The sequence below is a fragment of the Podarcis tiliguerta genome (genome assembly GCF_965153285.1).
Source record: "Podarcis tiliguerta genome assembly, chromosome: 11".
NCBI lineage: Eukaryota > Metazoa > Chordata > Lepidosauria > Squamata > Lacertidae > Podarcis > Podarcis tiliguerta.
Genome location: NC_139544.1, coordinates 3,337,331 through 3,364,525, shown reverse-complemented (window position 1 = coordinate 3,364,525; position 27,195 = coordinate 3,337,331). Strand labels below are relative to the sequence as shown.

At 39.6% G+C, this 27,195-nt stretch overlaps 2 protein-coding genes across 7 annotated transcripts in view; both read right to left on the bottom strand.

The window, feature by feature from the left end:
* LOC310660290 (proprotein convertase subtilisin/kexin type 5-like) overlaps window positions 1–1,918 on the bottom strand; it is a gene marked incomplete at its 5' end in the record, with an annotated part of 48,912 nt that extends 46,994 nt beyond the window's left edge. Inside the window, one exon of the mRNA XM_083404614.1 lies at window positions 1,885–1,918. Coding sequence (XP_083260740.1) covers window positions 1,885–1,918 — 34 coding nt within the window. The remainder of the gene's footprint in view (window positions 1–1,884) is intronic.
* A 6,587-nt stretch (window positions 1,919–8,505) lies between these two features.
* Window positions 8,506–27,195, bottom strand: part of PCSK5 (proprotein convertase subtilisin/kexin type 5) — a 154,834-nt gene continuing 136,144 nt past the window's right edge. For all 6 annotated transcript variants that reach the window (XM_083403368.1, XM_083403373.1, XM_083403369.1 and 3 more), the window contains exons 13-21: window positions 22,495–22,631; window positions 21,250–21,393; window positions 20,807–20,909; window positions 18,640–18,833; window positions 17,175–17,259; window positions 16,345–16,442; window positions 15,909–16,038; window positions 14,992–15,107; window positions 8,506–10,052 (exon numbers count right to left, since the gene is read on the bottom strand). In XM_083403368.1, the coding sequence (XP_083259494.1) occupies window positions 9,937–10,052; window positions 14,992–15,107; window positions 15,909–16,038; window positions 16,345–16,442; window positions 17,175–17,259; window positions 18,640–18,833; window positions 20,807–20,909; window positions 21,250–21,393; window positions 22,495–22,631 (1,123 nt within the window). In that variant the 3' untranslated portion in view covers window positions 8,506–9,936. The remainder of the gene's footprint in view (window positions 10,053–14,991; window positions 15,108–15,908; window positions 16,039–16,344; window positions 16,443–17,174; window positions 17,260–18,639; window positions 18,834–20,806; window positions 20,910–21,249; window positions 21,394–22,494; window positions 22,632–27,195) is intronic.

The following is a 27,195-nucleotide window of genomic DNA, read 5'->3' as shown; positions in this document are numbered from 1 at the left end:
TTTCTATGCCACCAAGCTTTTGCAGGCAATTAAGGAAATATCTATCTGTAATATCTTATCTCTGATTTAAAATTTTACATGCCTTTTTTGTATGTTTGTTGTAAACTGCTTTGATTAAAAAAAATGAATAGTGGTATACATTTAATTTTTAAAAAATATCTAAAGATTTGTGAGGGGACCGAAGGTGAGAAGCACAGGTGGACAGAGATAGCACATAAGAAGTAGGAAAACGTGTTTCTTTTGTGTAAAAGCAGGACATGGCGCACAGAACACCAAGCACACAAGTTTCAAAAGCTGGGTGCGGAGGTGAAATATAGTCTGTATATAGAAGAATTTGGAAATGGGGGTCTTTCAAAATGTGGTTTTGGTTGGGATAAAAAGAGAATAGAATACATTTTGGACATAATTTGTTCTGCTCAGCATAAATAAGCATGGTAGATAGCTAAAGCTCTGAGAGATAGAGAAATGACACATCTCTGGAGGAATTCAGTCTGCAGAGTTGGCTCTAAACTCATTTGGAATTCTCTATAACAAATGAACTGTTTTGCACCAAGGGATTTGCAAACATACACTGATTTCCAGGAATCATTAGCACATTTGTGTCTGGCAGGGAGTGAAAATGCTGAGCCTTTCCACCTTACTTTTTTGTCTACAAGAAATATTTTTAAAATTGTATTTTACTCACTTGTCCTGTGCACATAGCAAATACAAAAGTATTAATGAAGAAATCCACATTTTTATCCAATTTATATCTGGTTTAGTAACACTTTTGACACAGCAAGTAGCATTTCTCCATTTCCAAGACCGGGATATCTCTCAGGGAAGAAGGGAAGGCAGGTGGGACCTCCTTGACAATGAATGAATTCAGTATATTGGACAGAATGTTCTTAGGTTATTATGCTTGCTTAATATTTGGCTGCTGCTGTTAAATGGTTTTCATTGTATCTTGAATTCCATATACAAAGATGGGTTATGTTTAACTATATGCATAGCGCTGTCCTGACTTTCAGCAGATTAGTGAGACAGATTTTCCTTTACAGCATCTGGGGCTGAGATGTAATGGTCCCAGGCCAATAACTATGGTTTATCTGCCTGCGAACCAGCTGTGTCCTTGTGTATTCCCTCCTTGCAGTGATATTGAAACCAGTTTCCTCCTCCAAACTGGAAAACTGTGGTTTAATCACAGATTACTAACCAGGATATGAAACCAGGGATGTTAGCATTGGAACCAGGGTGTGCAAAGAGAAGAGAGGGGAGCGTGAGGCTAAGTCGCTGAGCTGATAAGCTGTGAATATAAAGGTTACAGCTACTGTGAAAGAACCCAAGTAAATGAGGACATGAAATGGAAGAAAGTCTGGTTTTCTGATAGTGGTTTTCTCTCCAAAACCTGCATTACCCAAAGTAACTACCCAAAATACAGTTTAATATTTATGTGATCCATATTTACAGGAAAACAATATAGAGAATTATATCAACACAAATTATCTTTCAGGGAAATATGAAACACAAATAGACATTTTTTCCAGTATAAACCATATATATTACAGGAAATAACAAATTTCCTCCAGACGTAGACCTGGTTTTTGTGCCTCTGATCCACAGAAAAAATGAAGCACCTAGTACACTACTGGGTGCTGTAAGGGAGTAATTATGCAACAATTCAATACACAGGATTTCCACAGAGCAATAAAAGCTGATGGCAATACAGTGGAAAGAAATGTTTCACTGAAAAGTTCTGTGGGTGTTCCTGTGGACTCTGATCTTATGATTTCCCCTGGGCTATAGAATCTGTCGATATACTATTAGCCTTGTATTAAATCATTCTTTGACCATTCCTGCTGCTCTCTTTGTACAATGTCTGCTGTACTGTGTTAGTTCCCCCACCTTCAGCCTCTATCAGATTGGCTGCATTTGGCATTATGGTAGACAATGCCCATATTTCTAAAATACTGTTAAAAAAATCAATGGAATCATAATCTTTAAGTCATGTTCTCCACAAGAATTGGCACACTGCTTCTGCCTTTCAAGTTCTAAGCCCCCAAGTGGAAATCTGGAATATATAAAGATCATAATTAAGCAGCTGCTCACTCATCTCCTTATTTCATATCTTTGTGGGGAAATGCATTTTGGGGACCTAGCCCAGAATTTAACTTCCTCCAAACACCTCTGATTAGACAGAGAACAGTTTGCAAATGGACACATTATGGGACCGTTCCCACACCCACTTCATGTGCAGAGATGGGTTTGTCCACTTCGTTCTGCCTGATGGGCTCTCTGATCATTCAATGCTTGACTAGCAGAAGCAGGGACAGCCCCCTACCTTTTGCAGTGCCCACCATAGTAACTATTTTTAGAAGGCTTGATTCGTCAATATTTGGTGAGAATCAGGAAGTGGGTGGGCCATGTTGATTTCATTCACCATTCTGAAAATTGTGGCCGCCCTTCCTTTGACTAACAATATCTTGAAGCAGAGGGAAGAGACTATCACAAATTCATCGGGGGGGGGGGGGAATAATTTTTTCTAGTTATTTTTCAAACTACTGAAAACCGACAATAATGAATAAAATGCAGTGGCATGGTGAATTGCTGGTACTTTCAGTAATGGTAAACTTCACTGTTTGAAATGCATGCGCAAATTCTGTGACCCATAGGGACTGATTCTGGCCTCATTTATTTTTTCATATTAAATCAGTACTGGCTCTGCCACACCATTCCTCTGTCTTTGTTCCACTGCTTCTGGGTGCTGAGATCAGTCACAGAAACAATGAGGTGGTGGGGTGTTAGCCATGCGAGGCCTGAAGGTAAAGGTATTCTGCTCTATCACAGAATCATCGAGTTGGAAGAGACCACAAGGGCCATCGAGTCCAACCCCCTGCCAAGCAGGAAACACCATCAGAGCACTCCTGACATATGGCTGTCAAGCCTCTGCTTAAAGACCTCCAAAGAAGGAGACTCCACCACACTCCTTGGCAGTAAATTCCACTGTCGAACAGCTCTTACTGTCAGGAAGTTCTTCCTAATGTTTAGGTGGAATCTCTAGTTGGGTAGCAATGGCAGAAGTGAGCCAGGAGTCCAGAAGAGTGCAGGGAGCCCATGCTTTCTGCTCCATTGCTGGCTTCCAGCCACCACCACTGCTTCTGCCATCCCCACCCATGGAGTAGCACCGGGGGGGTGTGTGTGTGTGTGGCTTGGATGAGTCCCCACCTGTGCTTCTCTGGGTGAGTAGACCAGACAGAGGAATGGCCAGAAATGGAAAGGAAACATTACTGCCTGCACCACTCTGGGCTTCTTAGCAAGTCCCTTTGAAAATATCCTTCACCAGAGGGCACCCTAAGGGCACTTTCTTGCTTAGGGCTCCCTCACAAGGAGTAGCTCCTGGTGGGCAAGGTTGCCGCCTCTTTCTCTTCTGGTAGCTGTGAAGCTCAAAATGGCTCTCCCACCCCCCATATTGACGGGGTAGGAATACAGGAAAGGGATGGAAACTCCATCTCTCCTGCATCCACTGCCCTCACATGGGTAACAATACAGCTTAGAGCAGTGATACTGCGCTGGGAAATCCCTCACTGGATTTGCAGTTGACAGGCCACTTTAGACATTTTGTTTATCGATTTAGTCTCAGCAGCCATAGGTTGCCTTTCACTGTAATGCCCTCCCGAGGCAGTTCACATACCTGATTAAAAACATAAAATACAATTGAAATTCATTTTTCATGACGGGAAGAATTATGGAACATTTTCTAATGCAGGCTTATTTCTGACTAGGGCTGATGGGATTTGTAGTCCACCCAGAGGGAAGCTGGTTGGTGAAGGCTGTTCTAATGTGTCGCTTGAGGTCAGTGAAGATCAAAGTACAGCTTAAGTTCAATGGATTTTGCTTCCTAGTAAATATGCTTAGGTAGTTTAGAAATTTGCATCTTCATAAAGCTTTGCACATATAAGTCTTTGTAAAGGAGTCAGGTGCATAGCCTTTTAGTTGGCTTAAGCAGCGGCTTCTCTGCTATTGAATTGTCTGCATGGAAACTGGTAACCTGCTGAAGGTAGTTTCCATGTTACATTTTGAAGATGTAGGAGCACTTCTGCCAGTCATTCTCAGTGTAAATATTATAATATGGGGAGGATTGTTAAAATGTGTTACTGCTTCAGAGAAACATGTGTGTTGAAAGTTGTTTATGATACTTTGGATACATTTTTAGTCTATCCAAGTGCAATACTTATATTCATAAATCTATATTGTATTGTGAATCCTCTAATACTAATGGCAGAAATGTGTAGCAGCATGGGAACGTGCATACATATTCAAACTGTGCAGGAAACAAAGCTCACATTACAGCCGCCCTCAAAGGAGGAGTTGTTTGGCTGGAATTAAAACATGTAGTCCTTAGATACAGAGAGTGTTCTCTGTATAGCTCAGACTGGGGACTTGAGTTGAAAGACATTTCTGGAGGCAGGAAATTCAAGGCAAGGAGTCCAGAGGCAGAGGAAAGAGATCACAGGGGGCAAAAAGGCCAAGTGCAGCAGCACAGTTAAAAAAGAAAATGAAGAAGAAATGAGGCTCAAGGTGTGGAGGATGTGTCTGATACTGTCAGAACAGTATGGGGGAGAAAGAAATTGGATTCAGTTCACATTCAAAGCAGAATCTATTAAAATCACACTTTCTGAAATAATACGAGAACTGAAGTACAGCCACCCTTTGAAATTTACTCGTCCAGACTTTGGGATGCAGCTTAGCTGTGCAACTAACCAGTGTCTATAAAAATGCATATATGGGGGGGAATGTCAATAAAAATAGATTAGTGAAAATAGTATACAAAATGCATTCTATCCCAAAAAAGTACTTGCAGAAATGTGTACATTAGTAAAAAAAGTGAGTTCATTTGAAGAAATTTGAACTAAAATGCTGAAGAAGTTTCCTGATTTTTTTTAAAAAATCAGAAAACGCTGGAAAAATGAGAAACTGGGCTTTTTCATGATGAAGGGCCAGATGTAAATTCTCCAGGATACTGCACATTTGTGTGGTCCCAGTCAGCCATAGTTTGGCTTACTGTTACACGTGAACCAGGCCCCTGTGACCTTTGCTCCATATTTGTGTATGATTTTGCTGTCCATTGGATATTATTCTAAGGAGCCAACATATTTCTCTCCCCCCCCCCCCTCAAAAAGCTCAACAACTCTGGTCAATCCAATGGGTAGATCACTGCCACTTTATTTACAGTGGGAGTAGATCGCAGACACCCCTGGCCTATAGGAATAAATGTCCAGCAGATCTCAAACTACAGTGGTGCCCCGCAAAACGAATGCCTCGCAAGACGGAAAACCCGCTAGACGAAAGGGTTTTCCGTTTTGGAGGTGCTTCGCAGGACGAATTTCTCTATGGGCTTGCTTCACAAGACGAAAAAGTCTTGCGAGTTGCTGCGATTTTTTTCCGCTCCCCACCTCCTTTTTCTAAGGCACTAAGCTGCTAATAGCCTTTTAGCAGCTAATCCGCTAATCCCTTAAGCCTTTAATAGCCGCTAATAGCTGCTAAACCGCTAATAGCGCTAATCCGCTAATGGGCTTGCTTCGCAAGATGAAAAAACCGCTAGACGAAGAGACTCATGGAACGGATTCTTTTCGTCTTGCGAGGCACCACTGTACTTAATAGGCTACCATTACTTTAAGTTAGCCTTTGCTTACACGCCACTGTGTGGAATAAAATCCAAGCATGATTGCCTCATGATCATGCTTTTTGTTTCTGCATGCACTAGAGCACTTGTTGGCAACCTATCACCCTCAGCCGCTCTCCATGTGGCTCACCCTCCTGCCCAAGTTATCAACCATCAGCCAGGCAGTGGAGAAAACTCAGCTCTTCCCATGTTGCTGGGCTGCAACTTGGGCTTCTTTGGCATTGCTGGTGGGAGGGGAGACTAAAGCCCCCACTCTCCAGTGAGCCTATGGCTGCTGGTGGGGGTGGGGATAAGATACACATACACATATTAACACAAGGGAGGGGAAAGAATAGAAGGTTGCATATTAGAGAGTGGGGGAATGTTTGGTACACGTGTGTGAGAGTGTGGAGAAGTCATGCACCTGTGTGAGAGAGTAAATTTGGATGTACAGTCGTACCTTGGTTGTCAAACACCTTGGTACTCGTCCATTTTGGCTTCTGAACGCCACAAACCCGGGAGTAAGTGTTCCGGTCTGCAAACCTTCTTTGGAACCTGAACGTCCAATGGGGCTTCCGATTGGCTGCAAGAGCTTCCTGCAGCCAATCAGAAGCCGTGCCTTGATTTCCGAACCCTTTGGAAGTTGAACGGACTTCCAGAATGGATTCTGTTTGAATTCCGATGTACGACTGTATATGTAAATGTGTGTGTGTGTGTTTTATTAGAGTGGTGGGAGAATGAGGGGCATACCAGGTCTGGCCCCACCCACAGACATGCAGCTTCCTTGTGCATGTGGTCTTCAGTGCCAAAAAGGGCTGCTCCTTCCTCTGCTGGATGAACTGTGTCACTCATTTGGCCCTTTGCATAAAGTGCAGGTAAGCCTCACTTATCCTCCTGTCCTCTAAAGCAAATTGTGTGAAAAATCTGCATCCAGATTTTTCCAAGCTGATCGATACCACGATTCAAAAACACTATCAGATTGTTGCAAACACCAGTATTTTTTCTTTTTATAGACAAATATATATTAAATTTAAAACATTATTTCACTTTATTTCAGTGATTTCTTTTTTAGTACCAAATTGCTTCTTGAAAAAAATCGGGTGGGGAAGAAGAGAAGCCCAGAAAAACTACGTCCCCTTCTAAGCATAGAACTGTATGCATATGGTTCATAAATGTGCTTTACTACACCAAAGGAACAGGAACGTAGGTTAATTTAATAAAAAATAAAATATGGAATAACATTGATTTTGGCCAATATCAATTACAACAGTACTACCCTATTTTACAAATAACAACTGGACATTTTACACATGTACAGTATTCTTCAGTAAAAATGTATCTGGATTTAACAATGTGTCAGTATTTAAAAAATTAAATTCTTTTCTATAGTTGTGTTAGAAGCATTTGTAAGTATCCAAATAAATTCTTTACAATTCAATACATTATATCACAATTAGGAATATATATATATATAATTATTTATTTATTTATATAATATATATACCATTAACTTAAACTTTGAAAGCATTATTTTCTTGTTAATAATGTTATGTAGAAAAACAAAGCATTCCAGACAGTACTAGCAGTTAAATTAGTACCAACAGAGTTGTGATAGTTTCAGAATTTTTAGTAAGTAGATAGATGCCAATGGAACTAAACATATCAAACTGACTGTGGTTTCCTAGAAGACACAGTCACCAGCCCAGGCCCAGCATCTTCAAGTCAAACTTAATTTCTGTTGAAATAAGCTTGACAAATTATCTGTGATTGACTTAAGCTCCATTGATTTCAGTGGGACTTAATCATAAATAACTCAGCTGCATCAGTGACATGATGTCTGATGTTTCCCCATTTTCACCACTTTAAAGCCAAAAATACTGTTAGCATTTTCACTTTAAAGTAAACTACTTTTCAGGTGCTTTGTCACAGATCATCTGCTTGTGCATTTCTTTCTATTCTAGGTACCTTCTGAATGAGTTTTAGGGAATCTGTAACTTTCCTTTTGCTCCTTACTGCAGCCAGACAAGCTGCCACAGGAGGGGAACCTGAGAGCAGGGAGTGGAATGCAATGAGTTTCTTGCTGTGTGCTGTGTGAAAGGCACTTGCAACAAATACTCTTTTCCCCATTGTGCGGATCCCGGGTAGTTTTTAGAAGAGTTGTACTCTTTGTCATTTGTCACTATGTTACTTGCATGTTTGTTTAACAAAACTTATATACCACTTGATGGTAATAAAACCTGTAAGTGGTTATGATTATTTTATTACTATAAAATTTTCCCTAACTCAGAGAGTTGTCTCTAGAACATAAATGAAAGGAACTAAAACTAACTGGCCTATTGACACCATCTTGGGCACTTATGCATACTTAATCCACTGTCATTTTGCATGTCTATTAATGAGTTTAAGTTTATAATAATAACTATTAAATTGATAATGACAATATATATTCAAACCCTGAGGCCTAAAGTGACAGATCGTACAATTTTAATCTTAAAAGTGAGTTCTTTTGAACAATATATTTGGTGGTGATCTAGAGGGAGTTATCTTTTGGAATAATTCAGCTTTTCTGTCCAAAGAGGGCTTTGTTGTTCCTACAAACTGGCATAACCATTTGTAATCTTTAGGGGCTATAATGGTGCTTTCAGAAATCTGGAAAGTTCTGTTTTATTTCATGATAAACTAAACCTATTTTAGATTTGACATACACAGTGAAACAAATTATTTTGAAGGAAGAAAATTGGGTCCATGTTTTTCTCTCAAATAATCTATCATACGTTTATTTTCCCATGTAGGAATGTATGAACTGTACTTAAATGCTATTTCTAGATTGCCTAGAAAATACAATATATATAGTTTTAAGGGGGTTTGCGGGTGAGATTTTCTCTACTTATTATATGATAGCAGAATATGAATAGCACCAGGCCTAGAACTATAAGTTAACTATTATTGCACAAGTACCATATTGGTCCACTCTTTTATGTTCCATTGATGATGTATGAACATCAATAGTTAAATTTGGTTCAGTGTATTTCAGTTATAGGCACCAATCATGCAAACATTTTGTAGAAGTTTCATTGCAAGATAGATCTCAACACCAATCCCTGTACACCATTGCCACAATCCAGAGAATGCAATCAGTGGGCAGAAAACAGCCTACCGTGTATGTATAAGGTTTAGAATGTATTAAAACTCACGCACAAGCCATTGTATATGTACCTCCAGAAGGGCAGGCACATGGCAGTGCATACACTGTAATAGTAGGGAGGTAACTTTCACTTTCATGGAGAAGACAGTTCTAGCTGCATAAAAGGATGCAGGAGTTGGGATGCTCTAACCAGTCAAGTGAATGGAGAAATCCATGTATACATCACAGCTCACATAAATGCAAAGGGTTTCTGGATTTGTGTGCTGGTCATCTGAGTAGTGCCCCATGTCTAAAAGAGTGGATCCATATTATTATTCATGATTATTGGTGCATTCCAGTTTCAAGTATGAAAACTACATTTAAAAAAAAAATCAAAACCTTAACAGGACTCTGCACCTTTCAGATTTTATTCACAGCAGGAAGAAAGCCCTGATTGTTTAAGAACTTTGCACCTTTAAAAATATAATAAAACTATGACAAAAATGTCAGCTTTCAAAATATACCATGGCTACACCTTAAAATGTTTTTGGCAAAATGTAACAAATGCAGTATAATTAAAACAAACAACACAATATAGGAAACGACTAGAAACCATAGGCAGATGCATTAGAGTCTTCTAATATTGCAGTGGATGTTGAGCATAGCTCTCATTTGAAGGTTGTTTCTAATTCTCTTAAGGATTGCTTAATTGCCTAACATTCTTCCACATTCTGAGTATATAAGCACAAAAAAGACTAATGAAAGCATGTTTTTTGTTCTGTTTTAATCCTTGTAAACTTGTGTTGTATTCTTGAAACACTCTACACATCTTGAAGGGGAAACAACCAGGAAAAAGGAAATGAGAATGTGAAAAAAATATGCAGGAATATCCTTAAGTTGATAGGAAATCAAATCTTTAATTTTGGCATCAAATGCTTTGGTCATACCATACTGACACTGTGATCCAGGATGCTTTGTTCTAAACACCCGGTTAAGAAAGGTAGGCTTGTTGTAGTTTTCTATTTTAAGTTCCAACATACAGTTCACTCTCTCCCCAAAGGGGAGATAGAGAAAGAGAGAGAGAAAGGTGGTTTGCTTTTTTTTTCCATTTTTAATAATATGGATTAATCTATAAGTCTACAGGAGCAAGAGACCTTGGAGAGGTGCCAATTCAGCCTTTTAGTGTACATGTTCTGCAGCAAAGTTGCTGAAGTACTTTTCGTTGACAAAGATTGTTCTTTTTCACTAGCATACAGAAGCCTCCTTCGGCCCAAGACTCTTCCGTTGCTTCCAGAGGTCAAAGAGAGTGAAGAGAAGTTGAAGTTTTAAACAGCATGGTATCAAGTGAAGGAAGATTTAATTTGTCAGACAGGCAAATTTGATGGAAGAGACCATTCAGGAGCAGGTAGCAGGTAACAAATAGGAAATTGTGTTTTCATCAAAGGGAGTTTCAGTCACAACAGCATTTGTTTTCAGGAAGAAATATTGTGTTCCAGGAAGGAGTGATTTGTATCCATTCATGAAAGGGGGGGGGGGGAGACCAGAAAGAAAAATATTAGAAAACAGTGAAAAATACAGTGGAAGGTATTTATTGAGTATTATGAATATTGTTGAATAAACAGCCACATCCCAAGAATATTTACATAATTTAAAATTGTACTGAATAGTGGGTGGTATTCAACCAAGTTTCATTTAGTTCATTAAGTTTAATTTAGACTGGACCTAACTTAATCGTGCTCTTTAATTTCAACCTGTCTACCCTGAGTAAAGCTTAGTTGAATATCACCCATTAATCCTGTTCCTAAACCTTTCTACTCCAAAAATAAGTGTTTGTGGTTAGGAAACAACCAGTGACAATCAAAAGCTTTTATGGGCCTGTTCACTTGTTACTTTCTGGAGAAATCTTAATCTGGTCTGGGCGTTAGGTGTGGTCTACAAACCCCACCCCCTCTTACCTGCCTCCCACAATATGAGTAAAAAGTAATGAGTGAACTGTATTGTACTGGCCATAATGTCACTGGAAAGAATGAATGTTTTCACTCAGGTTGTAATGGAAATCCCATTATTAAAACAAATGTGTTGCACCTTAGTTCACTTTTTATTATTTCTCTCCAGTGCATATAGGGTTGAGATTTCTCCCTGGACAGTAAGAAGCAAACAGGAACTATGACAGTATTTCTATTGTAAATTGTAAATCATAGATCAAAGTATGGCTGAAGTTCTTGATTCTCTCATCTATCTGTCAAATGTTAGCTGGTGTTAGCTGGTGTTCTCTCAATGAAGCTTGCTCCACACTTGCAAAATTTGGCAGAATTGGAGGATATTAAGCGCATCTCTCTAATGCTAACCCAGTTAAATTAACATTACTTAGTTTCAGCAGTTTTATGCCTTATGTATGAGTGGGGGGAAAAGTTTAGAATTTCTTGTGACAAAGTATCAAAAAATGAGCTTTAGAATGTGAGAAAGTGCAAATCATACTTGAAAGGAATCCATCCCTGAAAAATAAAAGGTCTTCACATGAATTTTGTTTTCTTAAAGCTCAGCATTAGTGGCAATCAATATGAAGTATGTAGAACAGAAACCTACTTTCAGCAATGCTTCCATGTGTTCTTACGGAGGTTGCAAGCTGTCTATTGCAGGTGGCTGGCACAACTTGAAGTCAAAATACTTTGCACAAAAAAGGTTCACAAGCTAAAGCCTAGTTTCATTTACATATTTAGTATTTATATTTTGCTCTTCCAGAAGAGCTTATAAAAATATGGAAACATTAATATGGAAATTCATGAACATGACTAAGAGCTTTTTTAAACCGAACACAACACTGACAGAGTATCATAAAAATATATATCATAGCCCAATGCAGGGCCTTTTCCCCCCAGCCGGAACAACTCAGGGGGGCACCACTGTCATCATTAGAGAACAAGGGAAGCATTCATGGTGAGTTCTGGCGCCTACTTTTCTAGAAAAACAGCACTGACCAAATCTCAGTTTATCAGTAATTTTTAGAGTGGTGTGTATTTGTTCTATTCACATCATTCACAAATGACCCATTTAGACTGTCTAAATATACTGATTATATCCAAATATAGGGTATCTGCATTGATGCATTGTAAGGTTACTCACTCTGATCCTAACGAAAAAGATTAAAATTAGCTGAACAATAGTTTTAACATTTTGCCCCCAAAGATCACAGGAACTGGAGAAAAAGGATGACTCTTGAGTAAAGTGTGGAGTGGCTCTAAGAGCATCTAGGGAAGGGGAAGGCAGAATGTGAGGTAGAATCTGGAAAGGTGAAATTTTCAGTTTGGAGGAAATTGTCACTGGATACAAATCATGAAATGGGAGAAAACTCTTGGGAAGGGGAGTGGAGTCATCAGAGCTAGAAGGGAAAGTTGCCAGCAGGTGTCCCACAGCCCCACAGTAGAGGATAAGGGGATGTTGGTAAGACACAAAAGCAGCTGGTTCACAGAAACGGGGAACAGGAAGCAGGTGATTGTGGGTGAAAGGCATGGGTATCTGAAGACAAGGGGGCAATCCACACACGAGCCACCATTAAAATATGTTATTCTGTCATGCCAATCAGCTGAGGCTTCCTTAGTAATCTAGGAAATCTAGTAATCTGGAACTGTTTGTCAAACGGCTTTAGAGTTCCCATGGAGCTTTTCCCCCCTAATCAAAAGGAATAGCAAAACTGCGGTGAACTTAACAGAATCCACAGGAATGGGCTGCTCCATTGTACAACTTTGTTCCAACGCACTTTACTTTGAATGCTGATAAAGTCAACTAGAATGGACATTGTTTACAGGAACCAGTACTTTTTCTATTACTATAAGCTTAGTCTTCAGTAAACATTTGATTAAGATTTCTGGGTTGTGCATCACAGCAGTCTAAAAAGCGTGAAATATGTGAAAGGAGGCACAATTTGCTTGCTTTTCTCAGATGGCTTCTTTTTGTCTTATACACTATCTTTGCACAAGGGGTTGAGGCCTTGAAGAAAGTAGCACAGGGCATTGACAGAATAAGGATACCCATTTAGCAAAATGTAATATAGTCAGCGGTGGGACGCGGGTGCGCTGTGGACTCAGCGCCTAGGACTTGCCGATCGTCAGGTCGGCAGTTCGAATCCCCACGGCGGGGTGAGCTCCCGTTGCTCGGTCCCAGCGCCTGCCAACCTAGCAGTTCAAAAGCACCCCCGGGTGCAAGTAGATAAATAGGGACCGCTTACTAGCGGGAAGGTAAACAGCATTCCGTGTGCTGTGCGCTGGCTCTCCAGATGCAGCTTGTCACGCTGGCCATGTGACCCGGAAGTGTCTCCGGACAGCGCTGGCCCCGGGCCTCTTAAGTGAAATGGGCGCACAACCCTAGAGTCGGACACGACTGGCCCGTACAGGCAGGGGTACCTTTACCTTTATCTTTTAATATAGTCAGCATACAAACTGTTTGGGTAATTTATAGGTAGTGCTGCTGATGCAATTAAGAGAATTTTACTAGTAACTCCTCTGGATTAAAAATCCAGGAAAATGAACATGGTGGGAATCATCATCATTCCACAGGGGTGAATGCTACTGATGATCACTGGTCAGATGTCCACTTTGATAATTTACTTATTTTAAATAGTATGCAAAATTCTATCCTCTAGCCCTTGTTGCTTCTGAAATCTGTCCTTCAATTTTTAGACTAGTGCAGAAATATATACTGGAATTTGGATGGGCCCTCACAGCCAAACATATATAGTTGTCCAGCATCATCCCTGCTAGGATCTCCAAATGTGTTTTGAGAAGCACATTTGTATTTTGGGGAAAAAACATTTCACTCAATGAATGATAGTTTACTCATAAACAGTCTTTGGGTAAAAAACACATTCTTAAATTAAAATCGATAATAAAGGGATAGCAGGCACTATGTAGATGATGACACTCAGAAATGTCAGTAATCACATTTTCATAACTTATTTCCGTGGTACGGAAGCTGTACTACCCAGGACAGGATGGGGTTGCGCAGGGTTGTTAAGGCAGCAGAGAGCATTGTTGGCTGCCCACTCTCCACCTTAGAGCAGATTTATGCCACAAGGTGCCATAGGAAGGCACTGGACATAGTAAAAGATCCATCGCATCCTGGTCACTGTCTCTTCGAGCTCATGCCGTCGGGACGGAGATACAGGACGATGAAGACAAGAACGAGCCGTCTTAAGAACAGCTTCTTCTCCAGAGCAATCTTGGCCCTGAATGGGAAGCCTGGACTTTGAAAGTCATCTAATCTTCCTTGCTGTATTATACTGTATTGTTTAATTAGTGTTTTTATGGAACAGTCAAGTAATTTCGTTGTCCCCGAAGGGGGCAATGACAATAAAGATATTGTTGTTGTTGTTGTTGTTGTTGTTGTTGTTGTTGTTGTTGTTGTTGTTATTCTACTGTATTGCAGTAAAAATAGACACGGGGCACCTATAATTTAATGGATGAATATACAGAAAAATGTACAAAATATTTGTACAATAGTATTTGGCCAGAGTGTGGTTTATTAATTAGAGCAAATGTGCATTTCTCAGAAAATATATCAGTCCCTGCAGTCCCCATTTCCCACTTGTTACCCCCTTATATAGCTCCCTTTAAGACTCCAAAAATTAAAAATAACATTCAGCCTCTCCCATATGTACATTTACTATTTTATGGAATGTTGTTCATGGATTCTGCTTCTTGTTTGTGAATCATAGCATTTAAATAGATAAATAAAAATAGATTATTACTTTAGGAGACAATCCTGTAGTTCCAGGGACAATAAGAGTAGATCCCATTGGAATGACTGGAAGGGGAAATGAGGGAGGCACCCAAGAAACAATGGGAGAGCTTTGGTGATTCTTCTGCCTTAGATTCTCCCTCTTCCACCCAGTAGAATTGTTGTTTCAGTGGAAGGGCAAGGCAAACAACAACAAAGTGTGTGTGATGTGGTTTCACTTTTTTTGCTGGCTGGTGTGAGCCCAGCAAGGCTCAGTTCCTCTGCTGCAGAATATCCCTACCACCCAGACTGCTTTTAGTTTATAATATTGCTAAATATTTGTAAACAGCTGCCAAAGTTATGGATGTTACAAATGAAAAAATAAATAAATAGTAGCACATACATTATATTCTTGTGAATTGAAAACCATAATTAATTGAGTCTACTATGGCTATGTAATATGAAACAGATGTGAAGAATCTCGAAAAAGACAGAAACAGGTAAAAATACTTACCATCTTTACAGACTAGACCAACTGTGCAGAGACCTGTTTCTAAGATATAGCCATTTGGACAACTTGTACAGTTTTTCTCTCCTGGACCACTGCACCCAAAACAGCTGGCATCACATCTTAATGAAAAGACAGTAAGTTAAATATATGGTTAATCACATTGTCTCAGTATCAAAAACTGTTTGATTCCTTCATTTCATATCAAGAGGTGCTGAAGCTAAGTACAGAAAGTGGAATATGTCACAAAGATGACAAATAAATAACATGTGTATATAGGTGAAAGAACCCCAAGGCACTTTAAAAGTGGAAAGGAATCTCATGGGCCTGTTGCAAGACAATAGGATGGAATAAAATAATAAGCATTTATATAGCTCTTGTGGATGTTCAAAACACTTTATATACATTATCTTGTGAAACAATCGTGAAAGATAGAAGACGGGAAATGGTGGGTGGGTAGAAGAGAGATAAATAGTTGGGAAATTCTCCTCCAAAGGAGAATAGCATAAGACTGCTGAGCGCTGGAGCCAGATGAGTGAGTTTCCTGAAGTCTAGTAGTTTACTACGGTCACCCCCTATAGTGCTGACTGCTGAAGTCTCCTTTGGTGAAAAGCCAGCATTAATTTGGCTAGGGAGAAAAAAAGTCTCCATTTCTTCCAAAGCACCGCCAGCTCTTTTTTTTCTATCCCTGGACATGAATGTGATGCATAAAACGTATCTTCTAGCACATAATCAAATCTTACAAATACAGGAATTACACAAAGAACTCACAAGAAAAGCAAGTATTAAATTTATGTCTGAAGGTTTTGCTTGATTGTCATACTTCACTAAATAATAGTATCATATGCCAGAACTATATTCTCCAATTAGTTATGGTTTACATATGAAATAGATGCATTTGGTTTTTGAGGAATACTTTTTACCTTTTGCAAGTTCTGTATCCATTTTCTAGCGAGTGATCAAAGTAGTAGCCATTGTTACAAGCCAGCACACATCTTCCATTCTCCATAAGATACTCTTCGGTGCAATTTAGGCAAGCATCTGCTCCTGGACCTCAGAAGTCAACAGAACAAGGTAACATATTGACAAATTTGCAGCAGAGCATAGAGACAATGGATGTGTATTATACTATGCACATAGAAGTATGAATGACTACTGAAAATACATTGAATAGGATTGTGTACTTAATGAAAAGTTATTTCAAAAAGATTTTAAAAATGAAGTCAAGTATAAGTACAGAAAGGTCCTAGCACCGGAAGAAGTGCTATAGTGTAGCTAATTAACAGCCTACAAAAAATGTGTCCCCCCCCCTTTTATCGCAAAATGGATTGAACTTTGATGAAAAGATATCAGAGGTACCTGCACAAGAAGCACAGGAATGGTGGCATGGCTCACAGTCCCTGCCATTGTAGTATTTTCCTGTTTCGCAGCGGATGACACACCTGGATCCTTGTAAACTACAGAGATACACAAGCAGAATTAGAAAATGCTGATTAGCATGTGGCACTTCTGTATGGATTTTTTTTGGCAATAGTTAACATATTGTTAATGTTCAAACAAATGCATCTACTCTGAGGAACACTTGGTTCAGTGCCACGCCATGAGTATAGGGTCAGTCTAGTGAAATGACTTGCTTAGAGAGGCTTTCTGTAAGCAAATCTTTCTCCGCTCCCGCACTTATACCATGAACGAGTGGCATGTTAGTGCTCTCTGCTGAATTTTGTTCTGCCTGTCCTGGCGCCAGCAGCAACAAATTACAGGCCTTGCATTAACGTGATGTGTAAACCCAAACAAGCCATGATTGGAAAGACAAGAGCAAACTTTGGCTTACCACTGAAGTTTGTTTAGAGAGAAACAAACCACAACTTTTGGTTTGCTCATTATGGGAATCAAGGCTCCTGGTTAGGAAGGGTAGAATGAAACAGGATCAAGTCAAGAGCATGTGCTAACATGCTGCTCATCCACGGTAAGCCATGATTTATGGCCCACTTTGACATGCAAATGCAGTCAATGTATATTAAACGGACCACAGCTTTCATTTTCCTCAGCTTTTCATTTTTTTTATGCAGTGTTGGCCATGATTACACATATAATGAATATTACACTTCAGCAGATTGTAATGTGAAGGTTAAATAATATTATTTAACTTTCCTTGCTACCATGTTCAATACAATCTATCATTTCCTTACCTTAGGCCATGTCTGCATTCTGTGCAGGTTTGAAATTCAGTGCATGTCTTACAGTTTTCACTGCATTTACGGCATACAATCTTATCTGAAAAGAAAAAGGAACACAACGAAAAGAACCCAGTTCAATTACATGCAATAATATATTTTTGTCTCCTTGCTTATTGCTATTCCTAATGTGATACCACAAATAGGAGCTGAATAAAATATACTGTATTGGCCCAAATATAAGCCACACCTGAATATAAGCAGCACCTTCAATTCAAGGGGGGGAAAGAAAAAAAAAGACAATACCCAAATATAAGCAGTCCCCTTAAAATTCCGCAGGCACTCACACCCCTTCCATTTTACCGTATGTTTGTTTCAGCAGCGATATCATAAAAGCCAGTTTTTGTAAGGTTGCAAATTTAAGCTGCACTTAAATAAAGTACTAACATTCAAATAATTTCTATTATCTGATTATATAAATGATTTTAATACATTGGGTCAATTCTGTAAACTTTTCCCCATTGAGTTGTAGTAAACCTTTTCAGTAATGCCAAAAGATAACACGCTACATTTATAAAAAAATATTAGACTTTATTTGCTGTTCTTCATAGCACATAACCACTGGGTCCTGTAGAAATAAACTTCTTGTATACATATCCATGTAATAATTTTTATTATTATTAAAAATATGTACATGATGCTGTACAGAATTAAAGTGTAGATTGTAGACATTCATTATCATGGGGAACTTTCTCGTGTGTGTAAAAGCTCCTATTTTCTGAGTAGTTTGCATCAGTGCTGCAGACATAAAGATAACCACCCTGACTGAGGAACTAAAATCAGTATGTTTTACAAAAACAGTATGAAAAAGAAGAGAAACAATGGGGAAAACCAGAAATGTGGTGGGGGGATGGCAATACCACTGTAGAATGAAATGTCCTGGGCACAAAAGGGGAGACTAACATCCCATGCATGTTTACCTAGAACTAAGTCTCACTGTGTTCAGTATGTTATTTCCACTAATATGTTAATTTTTATACAAACTTCGTCTCAATAAATGCATATTTGTAGACATTGTTTGGTTGGAGAATTTTGATTAGTACAAATTTTGAAAGATGACTGTGTTTTGGTTCTCGTTTTATTTCGGGAAGCGCAAGCTTTAGAAATTCACCTTTAAATATGAACTGAAATTAATTTCTTCGTGATCCCTGATGTCTGACTGTATTATACCAGATTTCCTTTATATTATGATTGTTGTTGTTTTTTATTATCTGTTATCTGTTTTTATGTGTTTATTTTTATGTGTTTATTCAGTGGTATTTTTAGAATCCTGATATGCGCCTTGAGTGTTCAAACTGAAATGGAAAGGCAGTATGTAATGGTTTAATAAATATCATCAGCCCTAATATGCATTAATGGCAACTTGAAGATTTCCAATTATTTCCAATATTATAACAGGGTTTCGTTTTTAAATACTTACTATTATCCAGGTAAAACCCATCTGGACAGCTGGTAACACAATTCCTGGACTCTTCATTGATATAGTAACCAGGTTTACAGGTATTGCATTGATCACTGTGGCTTCCAAAACATGTTTCACAGTTGGGTGAGCACTTTTTACAGCGTTTCTTGTCGGCGCTGTAGTGACCAGGAGGACAGTTGGGAACACAGATTCTTCATTGTACAAGATAATAAAAGACTGAGTCAGAATTATCAATGAATTTGGCAGGGAAAAAGCAACTGCGTTGATTAGAACAGTGGCTTTCCTCTTGTTTATGGAAGCAGAGACTACAACCAGGGATGGCACAAACCAAGCCAGTCTCATTTGTGTCCAAAGCCCTGTTCGGCTGTCCTCACACGATAAGGGAAGGTAGGCTCACTGAATCTGCTTCCACTGTTATACCCCAATTACCGGTCCTGCTACCCTCCACTTTGTTAGAAGGCAAATGGCCTAGAGCAGGCCTGTAGGCTCTTGTATGATCAGGTTTAAAAATTACAAAGGGACCCTCGGCATGTAGAGCAGGCATCCTTCTGCAGATCTTTAGTCTCTAACGAGTGGAAGGGAAGAGACCGACTGACATCAATGCATCAGAGAGGCTGGTTCTACCAGGTGTGTCCCCACTCTCTCCTTACCAAACCCTGATCACATGAAGGCTCAAGCACCCGAATATTGTGTCTAGATAAGATTCTTCACTCACTTTTATCTTTTACCCATTAATTGCCAAGCCCCTTCCTTAACATTTTTTAAAGTATTTCAGTTTGTATCCTCTCTTTCTGCATATAGAACCAATGACAGTAATATCAATATCATCAATATCAATACAAATATAATAAAACATTTGTAAGTCAACCAGGATTCTTAACTAAAATAAAATGGTGGGCAGATAAAACCTAGTAAAGACACAAAGCCAAAGGCTCGTCAAAATGAACAAGTTGTCACCTGAAGGACATCTGACATGGCACCTAGTGGGCATCTCTAGGGAGGGAGTTCCACATCTTAGGCACAACCATGGAGAAAGGTCTTTTCTCATGTCCCTCCTCATTCTCAGATATTGGCAGGATTAAGAGAAGTGCCTCTCTTGGAGATCTCTCAGCAGGCTTGTATGGGAAAGTCATAAACTGGTCTCAATACATTTAGGTTGGAACCAGCACTTTGAATTGTTCCCAGAAACAGAAGTAGTAATTTAGGAATCACATGCTCCCTACATAACTTCCCCCAGTTAACAGTTTGGCTCCAGAAATCTAAATTGGGTAAAGTTCTAAACATTGTTCAAAGAGTATTCCAATTATATATAAGGCATGTATATATAACCAAGGCCAGATCTGACACCTATAGGAATGGGTATAGTAGGCACACCAGTGTGAACTGTGCAAAAACCACTGCCAAATCTGGAGATCTAGACTTATGAATAAATTCAGAAGAAAACTCAAGCTATGAACCTGAGCCTTCAGGTGCAGTGTAAGCAAATCCTAGCATGGTTGAACCCTTATTCCCTGATCTGCCATTCCAGTCTTGTTTGGATTAAACTTTAATTTGTTCACCCTCACGCAGACAGTAACGGATGCCAGACACCGATCCAGAACTTCAGTTGTTTCCTTGTACTGAGATAGAAAGGAGATGTATGAGTGGGACGCCATCAGCATACTGATGACCCCAAACTCCCAAAACTTGGACGGCTTCACCCAAGGAAGCAGAATAGAGCCCCAGGAGACACTGTAGGTCAATGGCCAAGGCATCAAAAGGCACCAGCTACATGTTTTGGAAACTTTGCTCCAGGAAAGATCGGGACTACCATAAAATGAGGGTCCTAAGTCCCATCCCAGCCATGTGAGAAGAGTAACAGCAAGTGAGGAAATAATATATTACCTCCCCCTACTTCTTTACTCCAAATTTCACATCCTAAAGCTGCAGGTTTTGTTTTTTTTAAAATACCCTGAATCACTTTTAATATGTGCTTTAATGTGCACACATTCATGTAACATATAGTTAGTCTCTGAAGCCTACTGATGTTGAAAATGTAAAAGTATCTTGAATAAGAATTTTGCTAAGATTCAAACTGGTTTGTCAAGTAAGTTAAAGATATTCAGTATAATCTAATAATTCTGTGGGGCTCGTGTGCCATGAGTAATGCACTATACTGTCTTACCGCGTGTTGTTCTTAGATTTGTAGTAGTAGTGTAGACAGTCATTGCAATGGTCTGGTCCTGGGCCACCACATCCGACTTTGCTGCACTCTGCATTGCATGGACCTTTGGCGAAAGCAGCGGGAGGGAGAAAGCAAATCACCATTTGTCTTTACTTGAAAGGAATTGTCAGAAACTATTTGGTCTTATGTATTTGCTTTGGAAGTAAGTAATAATAATAAAATAAATCAAACCTGGAAATACGTATTGTGGGGAATTTTGGATTTCTGAACCAGACCCTGACTGATCTTTAGCCAGAGTCACTATCCAAGGTTTCTTGAACCAGGACATGACATTAATAGCATTATGTAAAAGCAAGTGAAAAAGGGACTGCTAATCTTTTACACTAGTATATTGGTGGGCATATTTGAGGCAGACACATCTGAAACATTCTGCTTCATATTACCTGCATAGTCATCTGCCCCATAATCTTCTGTAGGGTCTTCTATTGGACTTGAGCGTACCCGTTCGGCTTTTGGGAAATCATTTCTTGGGGAATAAGGCTGAACAGAAGTACCATAAAGTACTAAGGACCATTCTTTCAATTTACCTAGGTGAGGCATATGAAAAACATGAGATGTGGAAAATACTTTTTCTAAATTTATTTTCTATATTTGTATCATAGTCTGAGCTATAAACAGAAAAAAATGTAACAAACATTTTAATAGTTATAATTAATACTAATAACACCAATACAAAAAATAAAATCGCTCTTTTCCCCACCTGAAAAAAACTGTCAACAATGGCAGCATCAGTATTAGTGCAGGAAAGAAATTACTTGGCACCACAATAACATAGGCCTTAAAATGTCCATTAAGCAATGTTAAGTGAGATTCTGATTTCGTCTTCCTCCGTGTATGTCCCAGTTGTTTTCCAGTGCCACATATGCAAGCAATTTCCTACTACCCCCCCTCCTGCAGTACCCCACACTCTTAAACCTGCTCCAGAGGGTTGGAGAACACTCCGGAGGAGATTAGAGAGTCCAAGGAATTCCAGGGGATTGGGAGGATAGGTGAACCTCTAGCAGGGCTGAGTGGCATACAACCCAGGAAGGAAATGGCAGGGGAAAATTGTCATTATTTTCCAAGGTGAGAATACAGTAAGCCCACAATTTACACACATTTAACTTGTACACATTCAAGCTTTACATGTTTGGCGAATCTATATATATCTGTATTTACACACACACACAAAATAAAAAGAGGGTGGAAAGGGGGCAGGCATCTGGGAAAAAAGACTTTGGTAATCTCGCCCACCATTAAACCCAGTGTGTTTTGACTATACTATGACTATGATTTGGCATGATCCGCAGAACATAAACCCCTGCATAGGATACACATCTACTGTATTCAACTATTTTCATTCAACTACTCCTACTATCCTCCCAGTGTCTCAGCTACCAAAACTTATAAACATGCATTAAATGGAATGTACCAGAAAAATGATTTTGAATTCACCCCAAATGAAACAGGAACACGGAAGTGCAATTATTTTAAAAAGTTTGATATCTCTTTCTAGTGTTTATAAGTAGCTTTGAGTTCGTTTTTTTAAAAGTGACTGATAAATATACTACTACTACTACTACTACTACGAGACTTTTCTATCACTGGAACCTAAATGCACATCACTAACAAAATTATAAGATTTGTACCTGGAGTCTTGACGTTTCTTAGCTGTGACGGGGTATCATAAATTTCCAAAATCCAGTCACCAGCTGCTTTTTCACCCCAGCAGTGAGTTGTCATAAACTCCCAGCTTTTAAACCCTTCCATGGAATGGTCAAATAACCTTTTAAAGAAACCAATAATAATATAAACTAACATAAAAATACAAATACAAGAACACATAGGAACATACTTTTGCACAAATGTTTTATATTATATAAAGTAATATTATTAAAGAAACCAGGCAAGCCCATAAATCCAATTACAGTAATGGATCCAGTTAAAATGTACATTGGAGTTCCTGTCTCCAACTTCCAGGAGAAATGCATGCAGGGTTATTCCTTCATTGCAGGGGGTTGGACTAGAAAACCCTTGGTGTCCCTTCCAACTCTATGATTCTATAGGATGCTACAAAAAGAGCCTGGGAGGAATGACATGACATGAAAGTGGGAGGCTGCCAGAGCGTGGACAACTGAGACCAGCCTATCCTGGACCAGCAACAGCTATAGCTGGTGGTCCAGCTTATGCAGGACATAAGCACTCAAGTGGCAGCTTGAAATTCAGGTGCAACCCTTCGCAGAATAGGTTGTACACCTAATTTCCAGACATGGGAACTACCCACCAATAGCACCTCCATCTCAACAGGATTCAGCTTCATTTTTTGGCCTCCCATCGAGCCCAACACCTTCTCAGCCTCTCCTGATTTTGATGGAATGGAGAGATAGAGTTGCATGTCATCAGTACACTGATGACACCATGCTCCCAATTCTCACATGGCAGCTCCCAAGAGTTTCATATAAATATAAATATTAAATAGCATAGAACAGTGGTTTTCAACCTTGTTGAGTCCACGGCTCCCTTGACAAACCACATTCTTTTTGGGGCTCCCCCGTGGAAGCCACTTATACTGGGGTTCTGATACAGGACATGCATAAGTGGGGATTTCTCTGTTCCACCCCTGCCCCATTCTACCCTGTCCCTTTTGGGGGCTGTTTTTGGCATGCGTGTAAGTGGGAGTGCATGTGTTGATGTTTTCACAAGTTGAACTGACTTCCAGAATGGATTCCGTTCGACAACCAAGGTACAACTGTACAGTACTAGTGAGTCCTGAGTACACACTATCTTAATTTGCTCAGAAACTACATATGCAAATTTAATGCAAATTTGCACCATAAACCTGTGTCAATTCCCCTGATTAACGGTATTTTGCTTTTTGCCTTACATGCAATAAAAATATAGGGCCCTGGAACATTGCAAAATAGCTATTCTTCCTTTAAAAATGTGTCTTTTTCATACTGTTTTGCAGTTTGAAAGAAACAAAAGTAAATGTTTTTCCCACATCTCCTTACTCGTGCTGTTGTTTCCTAGTCTTCAGCAATACTTATTTCCCCAGAGCCATAGAATCTATTTATTTTTTATTCACTGCCTGCCTGCCTGGAATGATGCTAATACATTGGAACAGCACTTGTTTCTGTCAATTATATCAACAGAAACACTCAGGGCCTTTTGGAGGTTTCATCAACATCCAGTTCAGGGAGAGAAGTAGGGGCGTAGGCTATACAGCATTAAAAATGGGTAGAATACTTTTTAGAATTATATTTTTCACTGAAAAAAATAGAATGGAACAGTGGAAAGCAAGCATCTCATAAAAAAACAACAGGCTGAAGGGGAGAACAGTCCATTTTGCTTGTTTGCTTTCACAGTTTGATCAAGAGCTTTCAGTAATTCAGTGGATGGTCAGGGTATCTGCCATGCTGGATCAATCTAAAGTTCCATGGACTCCAGCGGGGGCTGGCAAGATATTCTGAGGAAACTCAGAAGCAAGGTGTGGGGGCCCTCCCACCCTCCTGTCTGCCCACAGGATCGGATTCTCAGAAGTATATCGCCTCTGAAGATGGCATGTTCCATTTCTTGCGACTGGGGCTGCTAGCTGCGGAAAGTTATTTTCTCACAATAATATGCTAAATAAACCATAGCTTAGGGCAGCACTAGATCTATTGAGGTTAAGCTATAGGAGGGCAGATTTTGGTTCAATATCAGGAGAGACATATTGGTAACAAGAACACGTGGACGATGGAACCAATTGCCCAGGGATGGGGATGGGCCACCCCCACTACAGCTCCTCAAGGAGAAGCGTTGGAGACGTTCTTGCTCTGGAATTCCTCCACTGAGCAGGGGGTTGGACCAGATGGTCTTAAAGGCGCCTTCCAAATTTATGATTCTATGAGTCTCACTGAAAGTATGTGATCCCTGTCCCTTTCTAAGCTTGCGTTTTCTTCTTATTTTCTTCTGTTCTGTCCCTTGAATATCCAGTCTAACCACGTGAAAAGGGAGGTGTTAACTGTCATAACTTTTATAAACAATGCAAAGACTCCAGCAAATGACAACAGAATCCAACCAATACCTAAAAGCAAACACTTACCATTTTTACTACCTTAAGGTGTTTTTTAAAATGAGTAACCACCATTAAAAATTGAAGTATTCATAGACAAAACCCTAACACTGTCTGATGTAATAGCTTAACTGTCTAATAAAATGCACAATGAAGATTTGTTTACGTTTTAAGAGTTCAAGTGTTAAATACATCTTTGCAGTTCAAGCACTCCCAATAATCACTTCCAAATCAAACCCACAAGATTAATGATGAATCAATGATTTTTCTGACTTCAGTAAAAACATGTGAATTGCTGCTATTAATCATGTGTATCCAAGGTTCACTGTGTCTGAAAAAAGTGTCTGAGTCAGTAGCAACACAGCACTGACCAAGGAGTGGGGATATCTGCTGCCAAGGCATTCTTGAAACAAACAACATGCAACAATGTTTTCAAGCATTGCTTATCCTATCCTTATTGCATTTCTGTATTCAGACAAGCTCTTTTCTACAGAACAATGATGATGCACATTTTCAACTGCAGCAACAGACCACCACATTTATTTTCAGTTACTTAGAAAGAAAATAACCCTGTAAACATTATTTTTGCATACTTTTAGACATTTTTAAAAGTGCGTACCAGAAATAATAATAATAATAATAATAATAATAATAATAATAATAATAAATTAAATTTATATACAGCCCTTCATCTGAAGTTCTGAGAGCAGTTAACAATATAAAAATACAAGATAAAAGCACAAATAAATAGTTAGAACAAAAACAAAACAAAACAAAACAAATCCTCCCAAACACATTTTAAAAGCCCAATATTAATCAGCCCAAGGCCTGGTTGAAGAGGAATGTTTTCGTTGGTGCCTAAAGATGTATAATGAAGGCGCCAGATGAACCTCCCAGAGGAAAACATTCCACAAAGGGGAGCCACTGCAGAAAAGGCCCATTCTTGTGTGGCCACTCTCTGGACTTCTTATGGTGTGGAGACACAAAGAGCCTCAGATGATGACCACAGGGTCTGGGTCAGTTTATATGGGGAGAGGGGTCCTTGAGGTATTGCAGTCCTTCAAAGGAAAGCATGGGGGTGGGGGAGACACTGATGACCTACCTTTCCAATATTACTGAGGATAACCTTAAAATAAAACCTGCCAATTACCCCTGACAAACATAGGGTATGCTATAGGCAAAGTTTAACGCTTCTAAAGTTGACTTAGAAGTCATGAGCATAATTCTTTCCCACCAATACTTAACCATGTATTGTTTTCCATTTGAATTTATGTACTTGATGCAGGCTGAACTTTATGTACCTTTCTTTTTATTTCTCTATTTTGTGTATTATCTAGACAGAGCCAAACAAAATGTAGTTTAAGGCTCGCAGTGCCAGCAGATTAGGCCAAATGTAACAGCTATACCAAAGATCACAAAATCTGACATTCTGCTAGTAGTGAAATGATGGTGCTGTAAGCAAGTATGCTAACTGAGGCTCCAATCCAAATCTTTTCATGCAGCATGTTGCATGCATAATGTGACTGTCCTGTCCCCTCCTCCCCATGCATGTCTGTGCACTCTTCAGAGCTGATCCTAACAGCTGAAGAAGAGTTTGGATTTGATATCCCGCTTTATCACTACCCTAAAAAGTCTCAAAGCGACTCACAATCTCCTTTCCCTTCCTCCCCCATAACAAACACTCTGTGAGGTGAGTGAGGCTGAGATGCTTCAGAGAAGTGTGAGTGGCCCAAGGTCACCCAGCAGCTGCAAGTGGAGGAGCGGGGAAGCGAACCCGGTTCACCAGATTATGAGACTACTGCTCTTAACCACTACACCACACTGGCTCTCCAGTTGAGAGACTCTCCAGATCAATATGGGACATGCAACAGAGTGAGGAAGGAATTGTCAGAACCTGGGAGACTTACACCAAGTTGGGAGACTCGGCAACTTGCACATGTGGAAGTGTCACCTGCTCAGAGGTGGATTTAGGCCAGTGCAGCGGGTTGTGCTTCACTGGGCGCAGAGTCTAGGGGAAGCCAAAGGGTGTTGCAACTATGATGTAGTGAATTGAACAGAATGGAAGGTGAGAGGCAGGGGTGCAGAATTTTGGGCTCGCACAGCCTGCCACTGAAGTTGGAAGGACAAAAGTTCACCCATGACCTGGTCATGCGAGAGCACTAGCTAACAACTCTGGAGACTTAGCTGAAAAAGTCCTCACATTATGCAGTATTAATTCTAAAGCGACAATAGCCCTAGCCAGACCATTAAAATTAATAGACAAGCCTTTTTCATCATTTCATTGACTCAAACCCAA